At 49.2% G+C, this 20,794-nt stretch overlaps 1 protein-coding gene across 14 annotated transcripts; it reads right to left on the bottom strand.

Moving 5' to 3' along the window:
- Nucleotides 1-3,148: 3,148 nt before the first annotated feature.
- On the bottom strand, nucleotides 3,149-16,753 carry SF1 (splicing factor 1; the record flags this gene model as incomplete). 14 transcript variants are annotated; one of them, XM_079708303.1, is made up of 14 exons in its annotated part: nucleotides 3,149-4,072; nucleotides 4,506-4,710; nucleotides 5,454-5,633; nucleotides 5,758-5,817; nucleotides 6,152-6,425; nucleotides 6,685-6,865; nucleotides 7,590-7,697; nucleotides 7,802-7,917; nucleotides 8,007-8,190; nucleotides 8,544-8,633; nucleotides 8,832-8,984; nucleotides 12,020-12,095; nucleotides 14,821-14,949; nucleotides 16,665-16,753. In XM_079708303.1, the coding sequence occupies 14 exons, from the start codon at nucleotides 16,693-16,695 to the stop codon at nucleotides 3,943-3,945; spliced, it is 1,917 nt and encodes a 638-aa protein (XP_079564429.1). In that variant the 3' UTR covers nucleotides 3,149-3,942. The 14 variants fall into 14 exon arrangements, with proteins under 14 accessions (XP_079564429.1, XP_079564425.1, XP_079564421.1 ...); XM_079708299.1 differs by having other exon boundaries at nucleotides 16,308-16,695; XM_079708295.1 differs by lacking the exon at nucleotides 4,506-4,710 and having other exon boundaries at nucleotides 6,148-6,425.
- Between the last annotated feature and the right edge of the window lie 4,041 nt (nucleotides 16,754-20,794).

Genomic DNA, 20,794 nt, shown 5'->3' with positions numbered 1-20,794 from the left:
TAAAATGGGAGCTCCTGCACCCCGGGAATGTTACGCCATTCCTCCTCATGGCCTGGCAGCTACAGATCCTTCCTTTTGTGGCTTTGGCTGCCCCCAATCCACTGCTGGTGTCCTGGCCCCAGCACTGATTTGCTGTGGGAACTTAGGCTGGTTGCTTTACTTTCTAAGCCTTGAATTCCTTCAAGAAATGTATACTCTCAAGTGAGAATATAAATCCCTGCTTCCTCCAGCCACTGCCTCCTAGTCTTGTGGAGGCTGACCTCAGATGCTGCTTTGTTCTTTGAGCAAAAGGAGCCCAGGGCCTGGTGCTATTTCAAAGGAGGCCTGGGCTTCCCGGGGCAGGGTGGTGGGCCGGTGGAAGGGGAGAACTGGGTGCTCTGGTCTGAGGGCCAAGGAAGCAGGTCAGAGACCGGGACAACCGCAGGATGCTATTGAATCTGGTTCAAGGAAGGCCAAGCTGTTTCTGAGGACTCTCTGAGCCACAGCCGACCCAGCCCTGGAATTACCACCCTAGTATGGGGGCCAAACTCCAAGTCTTCCAAAGGCCAAGCTCTGCTCTACCCCTGCTCCGAAAGGGCGTCTGTTCTGGTCTTCCATAGTGCATGCTTCAAAGCAGAGAAAAAAGACCACGAAGAGAACACCAACACACATCTGCACAGATGCCATGAGAACATAGAAAACTTCCTCTTAAAGCTTGTTTGCATTTTAAGTTTTTTACACCTTGTATTTCAAAAGAATGCCTGGTGGGTCTCAGGTCTCACAGTTCCCACCCTCAGCCTTTCCTCCCGGGCTGTGCATCTGGGGAGGTTCACCCCACCCTCCACCAACCACCTGGTCTCTGGGTTTGGCCAGCATCTTGGGCTGCCTGGCCTGTGGCTCCTTGTGGAGGGCCGGGTACAGCTCAGAAGCTTCTTGGCACAGTTGTCAACAACGTAGCGCCAGTTACCCATGTTGTCACCTCATGCCCCAACTGTGGCTGCATGCTCTGGCCATACAAACCTTTGCACGGACCCCTAATTTTCCTGCCACTATGGACCTGCTCCTAACAGAGCATTCCTAGCTTCTTACCCTGCTGCCCAAGTCAACTCAATCCATGCCCCCTCCCTGCTCATCAACTCAGTGCTCACCCTGCCCCTGCACTCAAGGCACTTGCTGAACTGGGACACATCCTGTTTCTCTTGGGAAACAGATGTACTTTGAACTGGTTTCTCCAACTACCTTTCTTGTGGGTTCTTTTGGTCTTTGTTGCGTCACTTGCACCCACCCAAACTTTCCAGTCTTTTCCAAAGGTGACGCCACCTCAGGAGCCCCTTTTATTTTGCATCCCCCAGCCCAGCATGATGGAAACTTGAAGGCTGAAACTGACCTGTTTCCCCAAGTCCTTCTCCCCTTTCACCCCCATTAGTGTTGCGTGCATAGATTTTAAAGAACCCTGAGAGCACACTTTCCCAACCTGAAATAACTCAAGGTTGTTTACGTCCGACTAGGTTTCTAAACAGAAATCCTGCCTCCTTCCTGGGACCAATCTCAGGTTTCTCCAGAGCCCTTGGCTGGGTCTCAGTAACAGAGCCCTAACAGTGACCTTTCCCAACCGACATTCCTTTCACCAACCTAGCTTTGAGGGGGTGGGGAGACACTGCTGCTGCAGCAGAACAGAAACAGGGTCAAGTACAGGGCTCTTCTCTACCCTAGGTGTCCAAGGCAGGTGGGAGAGCACTTCTCCCTCCTGTTCCACCACAAAGGCAGGTGCTTGCTGTGGTTCCGAGGGCCAAGCCTTGTTGCTCTCTCTTCCATTTCAGGGCCTTGAGCTGCTTGGAGAAAGGCCAACGCTGATGCCTCTTCAGCCACTTGTTACCCTCCAAAACCTTCACAAAAGCTGATGGCAGGGAGCAGAAAGGGAGTGAGCACAGGAAGGGAGCTGGCCCCAGGGAAGAGAAACGGAGATAGCTGGGCTGCGGTTAAGTCATTTATTGATTTTATTTCTAAAACCCACATAGCGCCACTCTGCCTCTTCCAGAGCTTCAAAGAGCTAATTAACTGCCCAATGAGCCCACCAGGGAAACCAAGCTTGTGGGGGGAAGCAATGAGTTGAAGCCGAGGTCAAAGAGGGTTGCCAGGCCCCAGGCCCTGCCCCCATTCTGTCAGCTAAGAACAAAGAGAAAAGATCTCCCCGCTCCCTTTCAGTCAACTGAAGTTTAGGGCTTGCTTAGGAAGACCCAGGGGAACAGGTCTGGGTTCTGAGGCTTCATTAACCCCTGCGGGCCTACAGCAAACACAGGCACCCTGGATGGGGCCCAGACACCCAGGCTCTGCTCCAGATAAAACAGCAGCGGCCAGCCCCAGCCTCAAGCTGGAAAGCAGCCCAGGCCAGCGTTGTGCTGTCCCCACTGGCCAGGAGCCGTGGGCAACAGGAGCTTGCTGTCCCTCAGCCTCCTGGAAGGAAGGAAACAGCTCTCCCCAGGGGAACTACAGCAAAGCAGCAGCAGCTGAACAAGACCCTCACTGCCCCATGCGATGTCCTGAGGTGGATTTTTCTGGTGTCACCATGGGCCCTATCTACTACCCCAGACACGGAAGACCGAAACAGCCCGAGACCCTCTGCAAAGTGCTTACAAAGCACAAGGTGGGGCCCCTTCTCCTACCCCACCTCTCCCCGAAGCCTGCAGTGCTGGCAGATTGCGAGTCACCGGCAGACAGAAAAAAAGCCACTTGGCGGTTTTAACTTTAGCAGCTCTGAGCCTGACAGGCAGGATTAGTTGGCTTGACCTTTAGTGCCGATGCCTCCTTAGGCCCAGGACCTCACAGTCAGGCGGCAGCTTCCAGGCACAAATCACAACTGGAGCTCATCGCATGTGGAGGTCCAAGCCCCAGGGAAAGGCCTTCGAAAGGACAGAGACCAGGGAGGGGGGTCACCAGGTTCTCAGACATTAACTACTAAGGCAGAGGGAGGAGGTGGGGCCGCCCACACACCAGCTTCCCCCAGCGAAACTGCACACGGAGGTAGACAGGGGGCTTCCTTAATGAAGGTCCCAGAAGCCCTCCAGGAAGAATAGGACAATTGCGGCCAAGAGCTGAACTCAGGTAAGGTAACTGGTGCTGGTGCTGATGGTGGCAGAGAAGATTTAAAAGAAAAGGAAATAAACAGACCCAGAAAACCACACTGCTCTTTTATTCAATGGAACATCCCCCTTTAACGCAGTGTTGATTCATACACCCCAAAAAAAAAAAAAAAAAAAAAAAGCCCAGAGAAATTTCTGCAGATAAACCAGTGAAGAGAACGCGCATTATACATTATTGTCAACATAATCACTCCATCAAGAGGAAGGAGGAAAAAAAGGAAGCAGAACAGAAAAACAAAGGGCTCAAACCCCTAGACACTGCAAAACACTGACATTTGGGACTAAAATAAATTTGAAAAGGAAGCCTTCCAGGAAAGGGAGGAACAAATGGAATCTGAGGCAGCTCAGGTGCTCAGGGGCGTGGAAAGGGCGCTCCTGGCTGGCAGACAAGCCCATGGCGGCGTAGGTGGCCCCGACTGCTGGCAGGGATGCCAGGACAGATATGGACCCTGGACCTGGGGGTCAACCTGCTAGTCTACAAAGGTGGCAGAGACAAAACACCACGCTTAAAATTAGGAAAAAAAAAATCTCAGGGCGACTATGGCACCTTGAAAATCTTAGAACCAAAGGAACCCCCCACTAGCCTGACACTGACGGCCAAAAGCCTCTGCCTAAAAACCATTTGTTCCTCTCTCCTTAGAAAGAGAACGAGGAATAAAAAAGGGAAAGGAATCTAATTGCAGCAGAAGACCGGGGAGAGCATCTCCTTGGACGGAGTCTGAAGAAAGGAAAAGATAAGGAAATAACAAAGGAAAAAGAAAAAATTAATAAAAAATTTCACAATATGGAGCCAGCGTGGTCCGATTCCGTCCATAAAAATAACTCAGGCTGCTTTGCCGAACCATCCTGTCCACCAGGGGCGCTGCTGAGGCTGTCTGCCTGGAAGGGTCACCAATGGGCGCGGAAAGTCCTCACTCTCATGGCTCGGGCCATCGCTGCCGCGGGGAGGGATCCTGGCGGCCCGGTTTGGGGAGAGGCAAAGGGATTTGGGTGAGGAGAGAAAGAAGACAAAGAAGACACTCGATGCTACGGGGCGCCAGGAGAGCCCAAGCTGGCGCCCCTACTACCACCTGCCCGTTCCTAAGCGAGGCCTCAGTCGCTTGGCCCAGCCCGGTGCGTGCACACACACACATGCGTGCACACAATCACATGCGTGCGTCCCAATGTCTGGCTCCATATGGTGAGGTTCGGCGTGTGTTTAAACGAGACCAATTCTCTCTATATATAATATATATTTTCTTAAAAAACCGAGTCTAGTTCTGTGGTGGAGGCGGTGGGGGAGCTGGAGGCATCCCGAAGGGTGGCATGCCCGCCACCCCCATGCCCATCATGGTGACAAAGTTAGAAGGGTCCATGGGAGGCGGAGGAGGAGGGGGTGGGGCATACATCATGCCGGCGGAACCAGGCGGCGGAGGCGGCGGAGGGGGAGGGGCCCCGGGCGGCAGAGGCGGCTGGACCCCTGGGGGCAGGGGCACCATAGTGGGGTTGCCTTGCATCTGAGGGGCTCCTGGAGAAGCTGCGGCAGCCGCCTGCTGCTGTTGCCATGGCGGGATGGACCCTGTGCCAGCGCTCGTGGTGGTAGTCGTCGTATCTGGGGTGGTAAAGAAGCCCAAGGTCACACGCGCGGGGGCACACCGCGGCTCTCTGCGGCTGCTGCCTTGGGATGGGGGGGCGAGGGACGCCTGCTCCTTGCTTGGCATGCGGTACGGTGGTGGGGGGCGGGCGGGCGGGGCTGTCCTGGCGATGGGGGTGGAGGGGTGGGCAGGACTACCCTGGGGTCAGCCTCAAGGTCTCTAGGCTTAACAGAGTAAGCCCTTTGTCACCAATGCCCCTGGAAGGGCTGAGGGGAAGGTACCAGACACAAAAACCGGCTCTGACATCCCTCCGCCCATCCGCCGCCACCACCGAACGGCACATTCAACCTCAAGGCCACAGCTACTCTCCCCGCTGCCCGATCCCATCCCCGCAGTCTCTCAGGCCCCAATCACATCCCTCTCCAGAGCAGGCATGCACCACCCCCAACCCGGGCCTAACGCATAGGCTTAGGCCAGCCAACAGCTCACCCAGCAGAGAGCCCGGACTTCTGGCACCCTACCTACGATGGCGGCTCCCCTCCAGGCCCCCACAAACCTCTCCCCAGACACAACCACACCAAACATCAGCTCTCCTCCCTGAGGCCCCCGGGGGCCACAAGGCCCTTCTGTTTACCCTGCAGCAGAGACCAGAGTCTCACCCCAAGGTGCCTGCCTGCCTGTCTGCCAGGGTCTCTCATTCCTCTCAGCCCCCTCCCCCGCAATCCCACCCACCCCCACAAGCCTAAAATATTCCACTCACTTTGCTGCCATGGCAAAGGGGTACTGGAAGCCATACTGCTGCTGGGCGGAGGGGGTGGCGGAGGCTGCTGCTGCTGCTGCTGCCATGGGGGAAGAGGACCAGAGGGAGGGGGTGGAGGCTGCCCACTGGGAGGCGGCGGCGGCGGCGGCATCATGCCCATAGGTGGCGGCGGCATCATACCTGCAGGCAGGTGGAGACAAGGGTGAGGCCTCAGGGGAGAAGAGGGATTTGCGACAGAGCCCCCACTCACTCCCAGGCCTGGGAGGCGACACCCCGAAGTGAGCAAACAGCCAGACTCCATTACCTTTTCCTTGATGCAGGCGATAGACCCCAGAGCCCACAGGCGTACTTCCCAGGTACTGATCTTGATGGAAGGAAAGAGCAGGAACTTAGCAGGACATTGGAACTGGCCAGGGAGGATGCCGCCCCACCAGCAGCTTAGCCGCACAGCTTGCAATCACTACCCGCACAAGAGCAGTTCTGGGACTCCACCTCTAAGCAGCAGGCTTGGGCCTACCCCACACAGAAGTCCCTCCCTGAACCAGGATGGAACCTTCTTCCTGACCTGGAGCCCAAGCCTTGGCAAGAGACTCAGTATCAATACCCAACCACTCTGAGACGTGCTTCCAGTGTGCAGTGACGATACAAACCCTTGCTTATCCCAAAGCCCCAAGGTTTCTGGTCTGACACTTACTTACCCATTGGAGGAGGGCCATGGTGTCCAGGTGGGTGGGGGCCCTGGTTCATCGGTGGTGGCGGCGGCTGCATCCAAGGAGGAGGGGGTCCATTCGGGTTGTGTTGCATGGGATGTCCTCCGTGCCCGCCCGTCAGGCTGGGTAACGGGTGTGGGAAGCTGTGCGGGCCACCTCCGGGCCCACCAGGGCCACCTCCGTGCATGCCATGGTAGGGCCGACTCTCTGACGGGCCAGAATTCATCCAGGGTGGGCGGCTCTGGGTAGTGGACATGAGAGACTACGTGAGAGCATTTCCCGCCAGCGTCCCTGCCTGCTCCCCCTGGTGGCAACACTGTTCTTTCGGCTATGCCACAGGACCAGGACACAAGGACAAGATCTTCCCCAAACTGAGAGGTCCCCAAACATTTCTGACGTCCCGAAAGAACAATGTTGCCGCCCATGTCCACCTGTTCTACCCAAAGCACCTGGCCACGTTTCCCCAGTCTCTTCGGAAGACAAGGGGGGCCAGGCCGTAAGAACCAGCCCTTGAAGCTCACCGGCGGAGGTGGATTGCTGGCGGGAGCAGCGGGCCGAGGCGCACTGGCCAGGGGTGTGGTGGCAGGCCCAGAGGTGGAGCCCACAGATGCGGGCACAGGTGCCTCCCCCAGTTCGGCCATGAGGGATAAGTATTCTTTATCCATCCGTGCTTTATCCTGAGCTGACTGGGGGTCACCAGGCCTGAAGGTGGGGTGGGGGACACAAAGAGAAAAGGAAAAAAAACTCCTTAAGATAGAAACCTTTACTGTGAGAAATTTACACAGAATAAGTTCTGAGGAATTCAGTCACCCTTTCTAACCCCTTCCTCAAAATAGTCTCATCAGCTCTTCAGTTCCATGCCCAGCTCTGCCACTGGTATTACCACATGTACCTCTGCCACAGCAGAGACCCTTAGGGCAAGAACAGAGGAGAGAGGAAGCACCAGACCAGAGCCAACCACACCAGCCAGGAAAGCGCAGGTTTTTCCAAAATAGCAAGCTTCATCAATTTCTACATTCCAGGTTTGACGGAAGGAAAATCTATGCAAGACCGGAGCAACTGCCAGAGAACTTCCTTAACAAAGCTTTTTATATTTGCCACCCAAAGTAGAAAAATGTTGCTATCAAATGCTGGTTCTCAACTGGTCGAAACTCCACAGGACTGCTGTCTCCTTATACCCATCTTAACAAATGGCGGTTAACATTACGCCAATGTTTAAACACCTATACCCAGAAGGGAAGTTTTCCAGTTTCCCTGGGCTCAAGATAAGCAATAAAACAGGGATGTTCTGCATCAGCTGTTTCTAATCATCCTGGGTTTTAAACCACACCATTACAGACCACATTCACAGAAAAGAGAGCTTCTCTTGGGTCTGCAGGTTAACAGGAACTGTCCCGTATACCACGGGCTACCAGGAAACCCTCACCTTTGGAATTTGCAATCGGAAGCAATGTGGCCAGCCCCTCCACACTTGGTACACACTGTGGTATTGGTAATGCTGCGGGTCTCCGAGCTCTGCCAGGGTCTCAAGATCCTGTTGACAGAAAAAAGTCACCTGAAGGGCTATGGCCAATCACCCTTCTTCCATAGGTTCTTCAGGTCTCTGTGCACTCCCCTCTCAACTGATCACATACATACCTGTTATCGTCTTCCCGAAGGGTCCCATTCAAACGAGCCAACTCTCGAAGCTGCATCTTCCGTAGATCGTTCTGGTCCTCAGGAGTCTCAATACCCTGCTTCAGAATGTTTCTTATCTGGTAGAGGTGCAACGGGCACAGTTATAGTAAGTCCTGGGACTACCACCTAAAATTCTGGCTAGAGGCTTCCTTTCTGGCTCCCTCACCTGTTCTACTGCTTTCTTCACATTCTCCATGGTATTGGCAGTAACCAGGGCATGAAGCGGCTCATCTTCTCCTGGCAGCATCTGGCCATCTTTGCGTCCGACTTTCCCTTCTTTCACAGAGCCTTTCCCCCGGATCATGATCTTGGCATTACACTCCTTCTCTATGTTCTTCAAGGTGTTCCCTCTGTCAAAGGCAGAAAAGACCGTTGTCATGCCTGACACACAAATTCACACGCCAGAGTGGCTCGCTGGGCATTGGAAGGAAACCCGTGAGTACAAAGAATGGGATTTTCCCACCAAGAGCTCCATGATCTCTAAGTTAAGGTCACAGACACAGCAATCCTCAAGATCTGACTTCTCTGTGGTGAAATGGGGAAGTTAAAGAGATTTTCTCACAAAAAGGCATGCACTCAGCCAAAGCGAACATCCTACTAAAAACAGGAAGATAAGCCACCAGTGGCACCCAAATAGGCACAAGACAGACACATCTCCCAGGTCCTTAGGAATTCTACATTCCACAGGAGAGTAGTTACTCACCTGGGCCCAATCAGCAGCCCCACAAAGTTGATTTCTGGATACTCATCTTGTGGAATCATTACTTTATCACTCACACGTGTTGCTGGAGGTCTAAGAAAGAAAAGACTCATAGACTCTGCACACTTCCAAGATGACACAAATCGAGAGCTCTTCTAGAACTAACCCGACACCACATGTTAATTACAGGTGACTGGGGGTAAGGAATAAGAGGTTAGTACCAAAACTGCTCTACCAGACCACACCTAATCCGCAGCTGTCCTTGTCCCAAATCGCCTGGCCCCCGCTTACTTGTAATCTGCAGGTGGCTTGAAATCAGGGTTGAGGGCAACCATTTCCGTGATGAGGTTATGCCGCTCCTCTTCAAGCTTTTTGCGGGTGCGGAACTCACGAGTGTTAAGCCGCTTCCCCTCGCTATTGTAGATGGGCTCAGGGGAAGGGGACCTGTGGGAAACAGACCACCATCACTGTTCTGCCTTCACTTTTCTCTCATTCCCACATGGGCTAAAATAAGTCTTCCCCAGCCCCTCTGCCTCTCAGGCCCTAACTCAACACTCTTCGGAGGAACCGACCATAACGTGTGCTATTCACGATCGTGTGGAATGGGCGGGGGGGAAGCTGGCTTAGCATTAGGGGGACTGGGGTGTGTGTGAGAAAGAAAAAAGTAGTTTTGCTTCTAAAAGTGATGAGACGAAAAAAAGTCTGTCCTTCTGGGGGAAAATCTCTAGATTGTAAGTGGCAAGGACAGTATCATCCTCTGGAGTCTTCTTGCCAAATATGAATTTGCTTTCATTTGAAAAAAAAATTAACATTACAACTTTATGAACCACAGAAACCCCAAGTTTAGGTAAAACGTTAACTCTTGCAGAGCTCATGTCCTATCAGGAATAGAGTCTACACCCCTACCACATAGTAAGTATGAGCTCTTTAACCCAATGCAACTGGGACTCAAGGCTACTGCAGCTACTTGGCCCCCCACAATGGAGAGAGATGGTTCAAGGCTTCGTCTCTGCATTTCCTTCAATGGCCTGGCTGGCTGTGTCCAAGGCCCAGGAGTCAACCTGTTTTCTGGCTGTTCGAGGTTGGGGAGTCTGGGTAGAGAAAACCGTTAAATTGCTAAAGCAGCTTCTGTGAGAGGCTGCAAATGCAGATTTGGTCAAGTACTTGTCTAGGGTCTGAACCTGCAAACGGCAAGGGGAAAACCTATGATTCTCCACCAGAGTTTACAAGTCCAGAAAGCAGATTTTCTCTCTCTCTTTTTTAAGAAGTAAAATGCTGTTGCTACAAGTAAAAAATAGTAATGATAAAATGGTCAGTTTACCACAGCTGGATTTTGCGGTAATTTAAAAAAAAAAAAAAAAAAAAAAGAAAAGTTACACTCCTAGAATTCTGAGTTAAGATTACAAAAAGGACCATAGCTTGATATTCTGAATGAAAATTTAGTAGCAGCTGCAAGAAGGGAAGAGACCATGTGGATCAGGTTATTTTAAAAACATCCTGAAAGTAGTCAAGACTCCTATACCCTTGGTTTAGTTGAGAGAACCTTGCCTAGATGGAGAGCAAGGACTGAACTCGGCTGCTCCCACTGTCTTCAGCCTAAAGGGAACCATGTCATACCACGTTACACACACGATGGAATAAAAGGTCAGGTTTGTTCATGGCTAATGACGGCTAAATGACACCTCCGTTTCTAGCATTTGTATAAACTGTTAGCACAATCCAATAATAGTGAACAAAAACAAACATACCCCAGCTTATTAGACTATCATCTTATACATTTACGTCTATAAGAGATTTTAAAACATTTTTAACTGTGCAACTTGAGCAAAATCAATGGCATAAAGTGGCTTCATATTGAGAATACACCTTCTTAAGAAATAATCTTAAGTAAGAAACTCATAGCATTTCCCTCCAACCTGGGTTCTTTCAAAGCAAAACCATCAGGCATTAATTAGGGCCTCTTTCAAACTGAATACAAGGGAGAAAAAAAAAACTCTGCTCTGTTTTTATTTCTAACATGCTTGACGTTTCTAATTCCCACCTCATTCATAGCTGTCTAGAATTAAGCATTTCTGGCTAATCACCAGTTTTACCAGCACCAAAGTGGTCATTTAAAGGCCCCGCAACAGTGAACCTCTTTCCAAATTGTGGAAGTGAAAGGCAAAAGCCGATATTCTAGAGGTCAGATTGGCCCAACTTCTTCGCTTTGAATAAGCATTGTATTATAGATCATCTAGTTTCTAATGCAAATTCTCCAGGAAGCAAAGGTTTGTTAAAAATTCAACTTTTTGAGGAATTGCCTGGTAACCTGTAGACATATTATTAAAGGGAAAAAGGCCCAAAAGGCACTAACAGTTGTGGTCTACAACCTATAATTAAAATCTTAAAAAAAAAAAAGTCAAAATATAAAACATAAATACAACCCTCCAACCAAAATCTACCGGTGAAAAAATAATAAATTTAATTAAATAAAATTAAAAGCGTCAATATGGAGAAATAAGTTAATTTGTTTCCTGACAAAGGGCAGCAAAAAGATGCTTAAGTGAGTGGCTTCTAAAACCATTACATCATCTTCCTGATTTAACAAGTTATTAAAATGGGTAACAAAATCCAAAAACACTACTTTTTTAAAGCAAAGTGTTTTGAACTATGCTGCGTGCACTAAGAGAAATTTCACTGAGAGGGAGGCGTACTGTCCTTCTATTAAATGGACCAGATTTTAGCTGCTCAGATATCAGCCTGCCAATAAAATTCTTGTTTAAAACGTTCATTTCCCTCAGAGTTTTTTCAGAGGTGAGAGAAATTATAAACTGAAATGACAAGACCACAGCTGTCTGAAGACCACACTCCCTTAAACAAAAAAGTAATTTAGGGCTGGTTGCTTGCCTTCCCAAAACAGGTGAGAATATTCTGGCCCCTCCCAACACCGCAGGCAATGGCCAAGGCGGAAAATTAACTGGCAGTGAAGGAAGTTGGTTAGAATCTTGTCTATTTTCAAACCATGTCAAAACCATGAGCAGGAGACTGCAGCAATGAGCTGACCAGAATGAATTTCTGGCCTTCTCAGATTCAGTGACGTTCAAAAATATTCTTATTCCCTACATTGTGTAGTACCTGTGAGGAAAACTTTACGCCTGGGCTCTCAGCCAAAGCAGGTACTGAAACAGCTGGTTAACGGGCCACCTCACTGTCCCTACCGGTGGGTAAATCAGGTTAAAAATCTACACGCTTACCAAATGAAAACCGGTTGTCCGTTTTCCTGTAACTTTCGATTCTGCTAGTAATTAAATTTCATTTCAATTTTCTAACTGATGACTGACCATATATACTGCTAATTTACACTCTAGTTCCCAGAATGGTCACAGTACCAGTCTTCTTACTAGGATTTTATTGAACTGACACAACATGTTGCCACCAGTAAAACGTATTGAGAAAAAGGTAAAAGCGTTACTGTCAGCTGGTTAAAACTGTTTCCCAACCTGTCCTCAGGGTTAGGGGGGATGCCCAGGTCTCCTGTGCGCAGTTTACGAGTCAGGTCTTCTATCTGCAGTTGCACTGGAAGAAACCAGGTTAGGAAAGAAAAAAAAGGATGGAAAAAAGACAATGTTACCAAAAAACATCTCAAATCTCGACAACAAGCATGAAGAACTCGGAGACTTTGAAAGGGATGACTGATCAGTGAACACATTGAGGCAAAAACCCCCAACCACCTATTGGCAGGAGTTCATTTACATCTCTAAGTATCTTTCACTTCAAAATGGTTATCACTTAAGGAAGCAAACAATTTGTTGGAAGAGGGGTTAGCAGTATAGACTGTTCGCTAACATCAAAGCAATTATCAGGAGGTGTTGCACCTCTCCCTCCCCACCAAGGCTCGCTATACAACTGGTACCCAGGACTAAACCACGTTATCACCAATATCCTGTTCCCACCAAATTACATTCTTGAGTGCAAGACTCTTAGAGTTTATTTTTCCTTCATTAAATATTAAACATAACCCAAAATGAGACTCAATTAACATGGGACAAGGAAAAACACCAGTTAAGCAAACATCATTTTCATTGATACCAGGCTTAAAATTCCTTAAATAAGACATTTAATAACCCGTTCAACAATCTCATACGTTTGTACATACTCTGTGTAAAACCAGATCCAAAGGATCTCCCAATACCGGTTGTTTTTTATTCAAATTTTATGACAATCCATATACCTTAATAAACCAGTAACCGTTAAGATGCAAGAAGTCTGTTTTTAGACTTGCCCCTTATGTGGGGAGTAAAAGTAGGGGTGCAGAGGATGAAAAGTGTGGGTCAAGGACAGTATGTGTGGCCCTCAGACCTTGACAAATGAGGCTGTATGTGAAAAGGAGAGATGAGAGTTTCACAAAAGTTCAGTGATTCCAGGGAAATATTACCCGGATGATTTCTCAAGATAATGGCACTGCAGAGCCAGACCACTTTCTTCGGCAAGCTGAAGACCACCTGTTTCTTACCTTTGTAGCATCTGAGTGTTCTAAACAGATACTTCTGAATAAGGGCAAGTTTTACTGGGTTGGGTTAAAGTTGAGTTGGCTCCAAGAATTAATGCATGTCTAACCCCAGACACCCTTCTATAATTTTAAATACATCCTACAGGGATATATCACACAGCCACTCAAACTCTGAAGAAATGAAAAGCCACATTAATATCAAGAGAAGATATTGGGGGCATTCTGTACAAGGCAGTATGTACCATGAAAGACAGAAATGCAGTAAGACACACATGGGCCCCTAAGCTCTTTTACGCCAGAAATGTTCTGACTTGGCAGTCAAGTATTAGCTCAACAGCTCAAGGTGAAAGTCACCTTCATGGAGATAGGCAGTCATCTTAACTGGACTGTAGGGGTGTGGGATCTGATCTGAGGAAACTGCTGGCACTTAAATCAAAAGGCTGCTATCTTCCTTGGAGCAGAGACCTACAGTAGTAGCCTAGGCTCTGATTCTCTCTACTTTGATTATAGCTACAAATAGCGCTTAGGGCCCAGAGTATTAACTCCCTCCAAAGGAAGAGAGATGGAGATGTAAAGAATGAGTTTGTTTTTCCCATTTTCTACATCTGCTTGTGTCCTTGGGATATCACTCCACTAGGAACATTTTCATAAGGTTATCAAGACCCAGACCAGTCGAATATGAGACATAAAGGGATGGGTGGGAGTAGACTGAACAGTGGGGAAAGAAGAATTATTAGTATTGTAAAAAAGAGATAAGACAATTCCAACACCTCAAAATTCTCAGCAATCTAGAAACACAAGAGATTAAGATCCTCAAGAACAACGGCCTTGAAGTTTTTTTATTCGTGAAGGCCACAACCTCACGGGTCTAGGAGGCGTCTGCCCTAATTTACTCCAAAGGGGATGTTTATTTGGTTAGTAGGAAATGTTTATCAAGTGAACTTTTTTGAAACAGCTGCACAAGTACATAAATAAAGGTAAAACTTGCATTAATAACCTTGTATTTAAAAAAAAGGTAATTTTGAGGTTAATTTCATTTCTACTGTGGACAGTCATTCTTACTTCTCAAAATTTCTCAACAGTTAAGATCTTTTATCCTAACCACCTCATTATTCCATATCCAAGCAGTATCCCTTTCCCTGCAGAGTTTTTTAGTAGTAAACACAAGAGCCCTCATTTCAAGACAGCTCTCCACAAAAGACCAAACCAGAAAAGATGCTAAAGGAAAGGTTAAATTCAACAAAATGGTAAAAAAGGGATGCACTGTAAACACACTTTCAGAACCACTTTTTGATTAAACTGAGCTTTTCCCTTTTAGAAAGTACCTATAAAAAAATAAAAGACCACATTTTAGGGAAGGGAGGAATATGAAATTATGGTGAAAGGCCATGCTGTGAAAAAGGTACTTGGTTTACAATACCTGCAGTGTTCTCCACTGGGGCCGTGTCCAGAGAGGCATAAAACACTCACCTCATCAACTGGCAATGAACAGCAGCTGAAAGGGTGGGGTGGGGTGCTGGACTGGGGACTATTCTCACTCCTAAGTGGGCCCCTCTACCCTCCTGCCACTCATGGAGAACACTGCTGTTACCAACAGACCAAATCAAGGAACTACAAAATGCAGGACTCACAGAGCAAAAACTGATAGGTTATACCGAAGTCGCAAGTACACCTGACCATACCTCCTCTCAAAAAAGAGAAAACTTTGAAGTCCCAAACTTTCAAGAGATAAAATGTTGCTCAGAATAGTAACAATCCGAAAATGCATTTGGGTGCAGAACGTGTATTTACCTATATAAGCTCTTTCTTGTTCCCGAGTAAGTCCAGGGGGGATAACTGTAGGCATTCCTGGAATCACCGTCTTCTGTTCCATTGTGTCTTGGTTCCACCGGCTCCTCTTCCGCTTCTTACTGGGAAAGTCTAAAAGAAATAAAGTTCATCAGATGCAAATATAAACCAGCAGAGTAACTACCAACAGAAGTTTAGAATACTTATGATTATTACACACAACCTCAGTGGACTGTGAAACTGAGAGCTTGACCTAAAATGGAAATGGCAAAGAATGGAAGACAAACCTGAGAAGTCAAGAGACATGGCCACTAGAAGGGGACCTGGACCTGGGTCTGAAAAGTTAACAGTTCACATTTATAATTTTTGTCCACAGGAATTCTGTGAAGTACGTAAACAAGGTAACACATCTCAATGCATAAAGTTTCACAAGTAGTAAAATAAAATATTGAGAAGATAATATACTACGTGGTTGTCCATAAACACCTTAACAACCCCAGGGGAGATAAGAGTAGACTAAACACTCAGACAAGCCTGTAAAGCAGTATTGGGACCTGCTGGCTCCTCCCACACCTCCCCATCAGTCACCTGTCTAAGGGGGCCAAAACACAACTAAACCTATAGTTACTAAGTGAAAAAACTGGATTCTTCCGCAAGATCACTTTTTTCTCAGAAATTCAGCCAAGATCAGCATTCAATTTTCCTGGCCAGTCGGACATTTAGTGTCTAAAAGATGTATCAAAAGTTCAACAAAGAACAAGCTATAAAAAACAGCCAAATCCTCCTTCTCCAGTACACAGGCAGAAACTCCCTAGCATTTGGTACACAAAAGTGTTCTTCTCAGGGGCCAGACCCAGGGGGAACGCCTCAAGAGAGGAAGGCATGTCACATTTCTTAGGTAGACAAAGGGAGATTAGGAAACGAACAGAATTTCCTCCCCCAAAAAGAGCCACAAAAAAATCAGACCCAACCACCCTCTGAAGACTTTCAACCTCTTTGGTTCTCTGTAGTGAAAATCCTGCCTTACTGTAGCAGTCGAGGAGCTACTCTGGGTACTTTTCTCCCTTTAGGACTCTTCTACAACCAGGAAAAGGACGCTCCACGTCATCAACTGACCCTTTCACACCCCCTCCAGACTTGCACACCCAACACCCCATCCACTCACTCGACCCCCTCCACACCTCTCCCCTACACCAGGGGTGGAGAGCAACAGAGGGTCCCCCCAACCTAGGCTTTCAGGCTGGCCGCAAAGCCCGGCCGCCACACTGCGCCTGCGCGCAACCAACTTCCTCCTGCCGGGCCCCCACCCCTAACGCGCGCGCGCACTCGAGGCCCGAGAACTCGGCCGCGCGCCCCGTGGCGCCTCCGCCCGGGTCTCCCCGTGCGCGCGCGCCCCAGCCGCGTGCAGCCGCCGTCGCCGCCGCCGCGCGCCCCTCAGCCGGCCGGGCCCATCCGCGCAGCGCCTGTCGCGCTCTCTCGGCCCGACTCACCTCCTCCGCCACCGGCCGGGCCCGGCTGCTGGTCCTGACGCGGCGGCTGGGGTGGCGGCGGCGGCTGCGGTGGCGACACGCGCTGGTAGAGCGGCGGCGGAGGGGGCGGCTGCGGCGGCGGGTACGAGGAGCCCGGGGAGGGCGGCGGCGGCTGCTGGGGAGGTGGGGGGGGCGGCGGCGGGGGCGGCGGGGGCGGCGGCGGCAGCGCCGCGAAGGGGAAGGCCGCGGTCAGGGCCCCCACCGAGCCCACGGGCGGGGGCGGCGGCGGCCCGGACACCAGCAGCCCCGTCCCAGGCCCGGGGGCAGGCGGTGGCCCCGGCTCGAAGCCCCCTTTGGGGCCAGGGAGGCCCAGCTTACCCAGCGGCGTGGCGTTCGCTCCGGTCGCCATGGCGCCCCCCAGGGACCGGCACCGGCGGCTCCTCTTCGGCGGCGGCGGCGGTTTCTCTTTCGCGAATCTTCTGGGGGAGGGGACCTGACTGTGCTGCCGCGGAGCGCGCGGAGCCCGTCCTCTCACGCGGCGGGCGGCGGCGGCGGCGCGAGACGCACAAAGAGGGAGGAGAGAGGGCACCGCGAGGGCGGGTCGGGGGCGACGGGGCCGGAGCCTGGATTGGGCCGGGCCGAGGCAAGGGGACGAAATAGGCGGCCTCCGATTGGCGGAGCCTTAGCCCTTCTCGATGCGCGCTGGGATTGGCCGGACCGTTAGGCCAGGCGAGGAAATGGCGGCTGAGCCTGGAGAGCTGGGAGGTGTCGCAGCGCGCACTTCATTTGTTACTGCGCGAACTGAGCTTGGAGTCCAGAAGGGAGGGGATAGGGTGGGGCAAACTGTGACGTTTGAGGCCAAGAGCTCTCCCATTGGCTGGAGTTGATGGAGGCAATCAAACTCGGTTGCGTCGTAGTGTCATGGGATTGGCTGTCGCTGGTTCGATTCTTTTTTCTACTCCCTTCCCCCGAGGAGTAGTTTCGCTGGGTTTAAGCGAGAGGTAGCGGCGCAGAAGCCCGAGCCGAAGGAGATTTAGGGTCGCGGGGAACGGAGCAGCAGTGCGCATGCGTAGATGGCGCAACACCCCCCCCCCCCCAGCACCTGGCTTCACCTTCGACCCTCGGGTCCGACGCGGAGGCCCTTGGTGACGTCAGTCCTCGATTCCGTTGGTAACCCGGAATCGAGGGACGGGGGAGGGCCTGGCGCGGGCGGGTAAACCAGATCCGTTGACAACTCAGGTAAAAGGGGACTTCCTGTTTTTGAAAAAAATAAAAGTGGAAAAAACAAAAGCTATGAAATAGTCCTGTTGACGGATTAAGAATGATATCTGAGCCGATGGAGGTACACATATCTTACGTGGAAAGCAATATGAAGTTGTCAATTCCAAAATTAGTTTACATATATAGTGCATTTTGATTAGAATCCCAACGAGGTTGGGGTTGATTAAATCATCTTTAAGTCATATAAAATAACTGAAAATAGTGGGAAAACTTGTAAACGAGATTGAGGCGGAGCTCGCCTTTCCAGATAATACACAGTATAAAAGACAATAATGAAACAATGTGTTATTGTAGGAAAAACAGATTCGTGCAACAGAATAGAGTCTGGAAATAGATTCCCTACAATACCTGCCCAAAAGGTGGTATTTCAATTCAGTAAGGAAAAGATTTAGCTGGTAAATGGTATAGAGTCCTAAATCTAAACAATAAAACAGACACGATACAATTTAGGAGATTATCAGGGTCAGCTAGGGGTAGAGAATTTATGAAGACAGGAAACTCTAAAGAAAAAATATACTTGATTACCAAAGAAACCTATGATAGAAGTCAACAGACAATAATACATTAGGAAAATATACTTGCCATACATATAATAAAGAGCTAATATCTATAATATGCAAAGAAGTCTTGAAAACTAATTAGAAAAAAGACAAAAACGAGAAAATGAGCAAGCACTGAATAGGCAAGTCTCAGAAGAGCAAATCCGAACAGCCAAAAAAACATGAAAGGTACTAACAGCCCAAGCAGGGGAGTGCAAATTAAGGTGATAATGAGAAATCTTTAAATAACAATCAAATAGAAAAAAAAAAAAAGTGCTAACACCTACTATGAATTCTTTTTTGGAAAGCATTCTGTCACCTGTTAAAATTGTACCCCTTGCAGGAAAAATTTTTAAAAACCTTTCAATGCAGCAGTCCAAGTCCTGGGAATCTGCCCCAAAGCAAGGTCTGTGATTATATAATGTAATGAGTTCAAAGTCTTCTACTGCATTTACTGCAGCCTTGTTTGTAATGGCAAAAACCTGGAAACGAAGTAAATTACCATCAATATGTGAATGGCTGAATAAACTAGATCACCCATAACTAGGATTAGTAGGCAGCCTTGGAAAGCAGTTAATCCACCAGGTTGGTGAACATATTAATGTAACAGGAGGGTGATGCATCCTGACTCCACGGGTCAGGGTGAAGCTCCTGGGCTCAGGACTCTTGCAGACCTTGCCACCCAATGCATGTCTTCATCTAGCTGTTCATTTAAAAATAGCCTTTAAAATAAATTGGTAATCATAAATATTGCACTTTCCTGAGTTCTTTGTGTCATTCTAGCAAATCATTGAACCTGAATGGGGCTGTGGGAACCCCCGAATTTGTAGCCAAGTTGGACAGAGATGTGGGTAGCCTGGTGACCCGGGACTTGTGATTGAACTCCTTAACTTGTGGGGTCTTCCCCAACTCAGGTAATTCATGTCAGAAGTGAATTGCGGGGGACTTCCCTGGTGGTCCAGTGGTTAAGAATCTGCTTTCCACTGCAGGGGACATGGGTTCGATCCCTCCTCGGGGAACTAAGATCCCACGTGCAGCAGGAAGACTAAGCCCACGCGCCGCAACTACTGAGCCCCCAGCCCAAACTAAGACCTGACGCAGCCAAAAATAAATAAATTAATTTTTTAAAAAAGAATTGAATTGGGCCTCCCTGGTGGCGCAGTGGTTGAGAGTCCGCCTGCCGATGCAGGGGATACGGGTTCGTGCCCCGGTCTGGGAGGATCCCATATGCCGCGGAGCGGCTGGGCCCGTGAGCCATGGCTGCTGAGCCTGCGCATCCGGAGCCTGTGCTCCGCAACGGGAGAGGCCACAACAGTGAGAGGCCCGCGTACCACAAAAAAAAAAAAAAAAAAAAAAAAAAAAAAAAAAAAAAAAAAAAAAAAAAGAATTGAATTGTAGGACATCCGGTTGGTATCAGAGAATTGGTGTCAGAACATAAAGAGTAAGAAGTTTCAGGATTTCTCTGGTGGTCCAGTGGTTAAGACTGCCCTTCCACCGCTGGAGACACTGGTTTGATCCCTGGTTGGGGAAGTAAGATCCTGCATGCCGCGGAGTGCAGCCAAAAAAAAAACAGGTTTTGACCCCTACCTACTAATCCCTGGCGTTTTCTATCTTTTAACTCTAATCTGATAGTTCAGAAACCCCAGGCCCCTGGCAAGATCGGGAGGTAGTATCTTGCAGCTAGCTGAGCCTAGAGGGAGCAAATCCATGGCTGTTCACCACAACCAACCCCCCTCCACCCTGCATCCAGCCTTTGGAGAGCCCCGTCCATGATTCCATTGCCCGAATTAGGAATAATAATATCTACGATGGAGTGAGCACACATGATGCACAAAGTACTGTTCATAAATTTTTTCCCCTGGAAAACCATGTTTATTTACAACTCCCAATTAAAGGTAATTTGAACAAGGGCAGGGGATGGGTATTGGAATTTGTGAGTTAGCTACAAATTAGAAATAATAGCAAAGTAGATATGTACAAATCACATATCTGGTAAAGGACTTTTATCCAGGGTCCCAAAACTCAACAATAATAAACAACTCCTGGGCTTCCCTGGTGGCACAGTGGTTAAGAATCTGCCTGCCAATGCAGGGGACACAGGTTCGAGCCCTGGTCCGGGAAGATACCACATGGCGCAGAGCAACTAACCCGTGCGCCACAGCTATTCAACCTGTGCGCTAGAGCCCCCGAGCCACAACTACTGAGCCCGGGTGCCATAACTACTGAAACCCGCACGCCTGGAGCCCATGCTCTGCAACAAGAGAAGCCACCGCAAGGAGAAGCCCGCGCACCACAACAAAGAGTAGCCCCCGCATGCTGCAACTAGAGAAAGCCCGCGCGCAGCAACGAAGACCCAACACAGCCAAAAATAAATAAAATAATTTTTTTAAAAAGAAAAGAAACAACTTGTGTGGTGATGGAGGTGTCAACTAGTTGTAATCATTTCACAGTATATATGTGTATCAAATCATCACACTGTATACCTTAAACTTACATGTTTTATGTCAATTATATCTCAATAAAGCTGGGGAAAAAAACCCTATTTTTTTAAAAGCAAAAGATTTTTGGGCTTCCCTGGTGGCGCAGTGGTTGAGAGTCCGCCTGCCAATGCAGGGGACACGGGTTCGTGCCCCGGTCCGGGAAGATCCCACATGCCGCGGAGCGGCTAGGCCCGTGAGCCATGGCTGC

This window comes from Hyperoodon ampullatus (assembly GCF_949752795.1).
Source record: "Hyperoodon ampullatus genome assembly, chromosome: 7".
NCBI lineage: Eukaryota > Metazoa > Chordata > Mammalia > Artiodactyla > Ziphiidae > Hyperoodon > Hyperoodon ampullatus.
The sequence above is the reverse complement of the archived record's forward strand: the minus strand, read 5'-3'. Positions and strand labels throughout refer to the sequence as shown.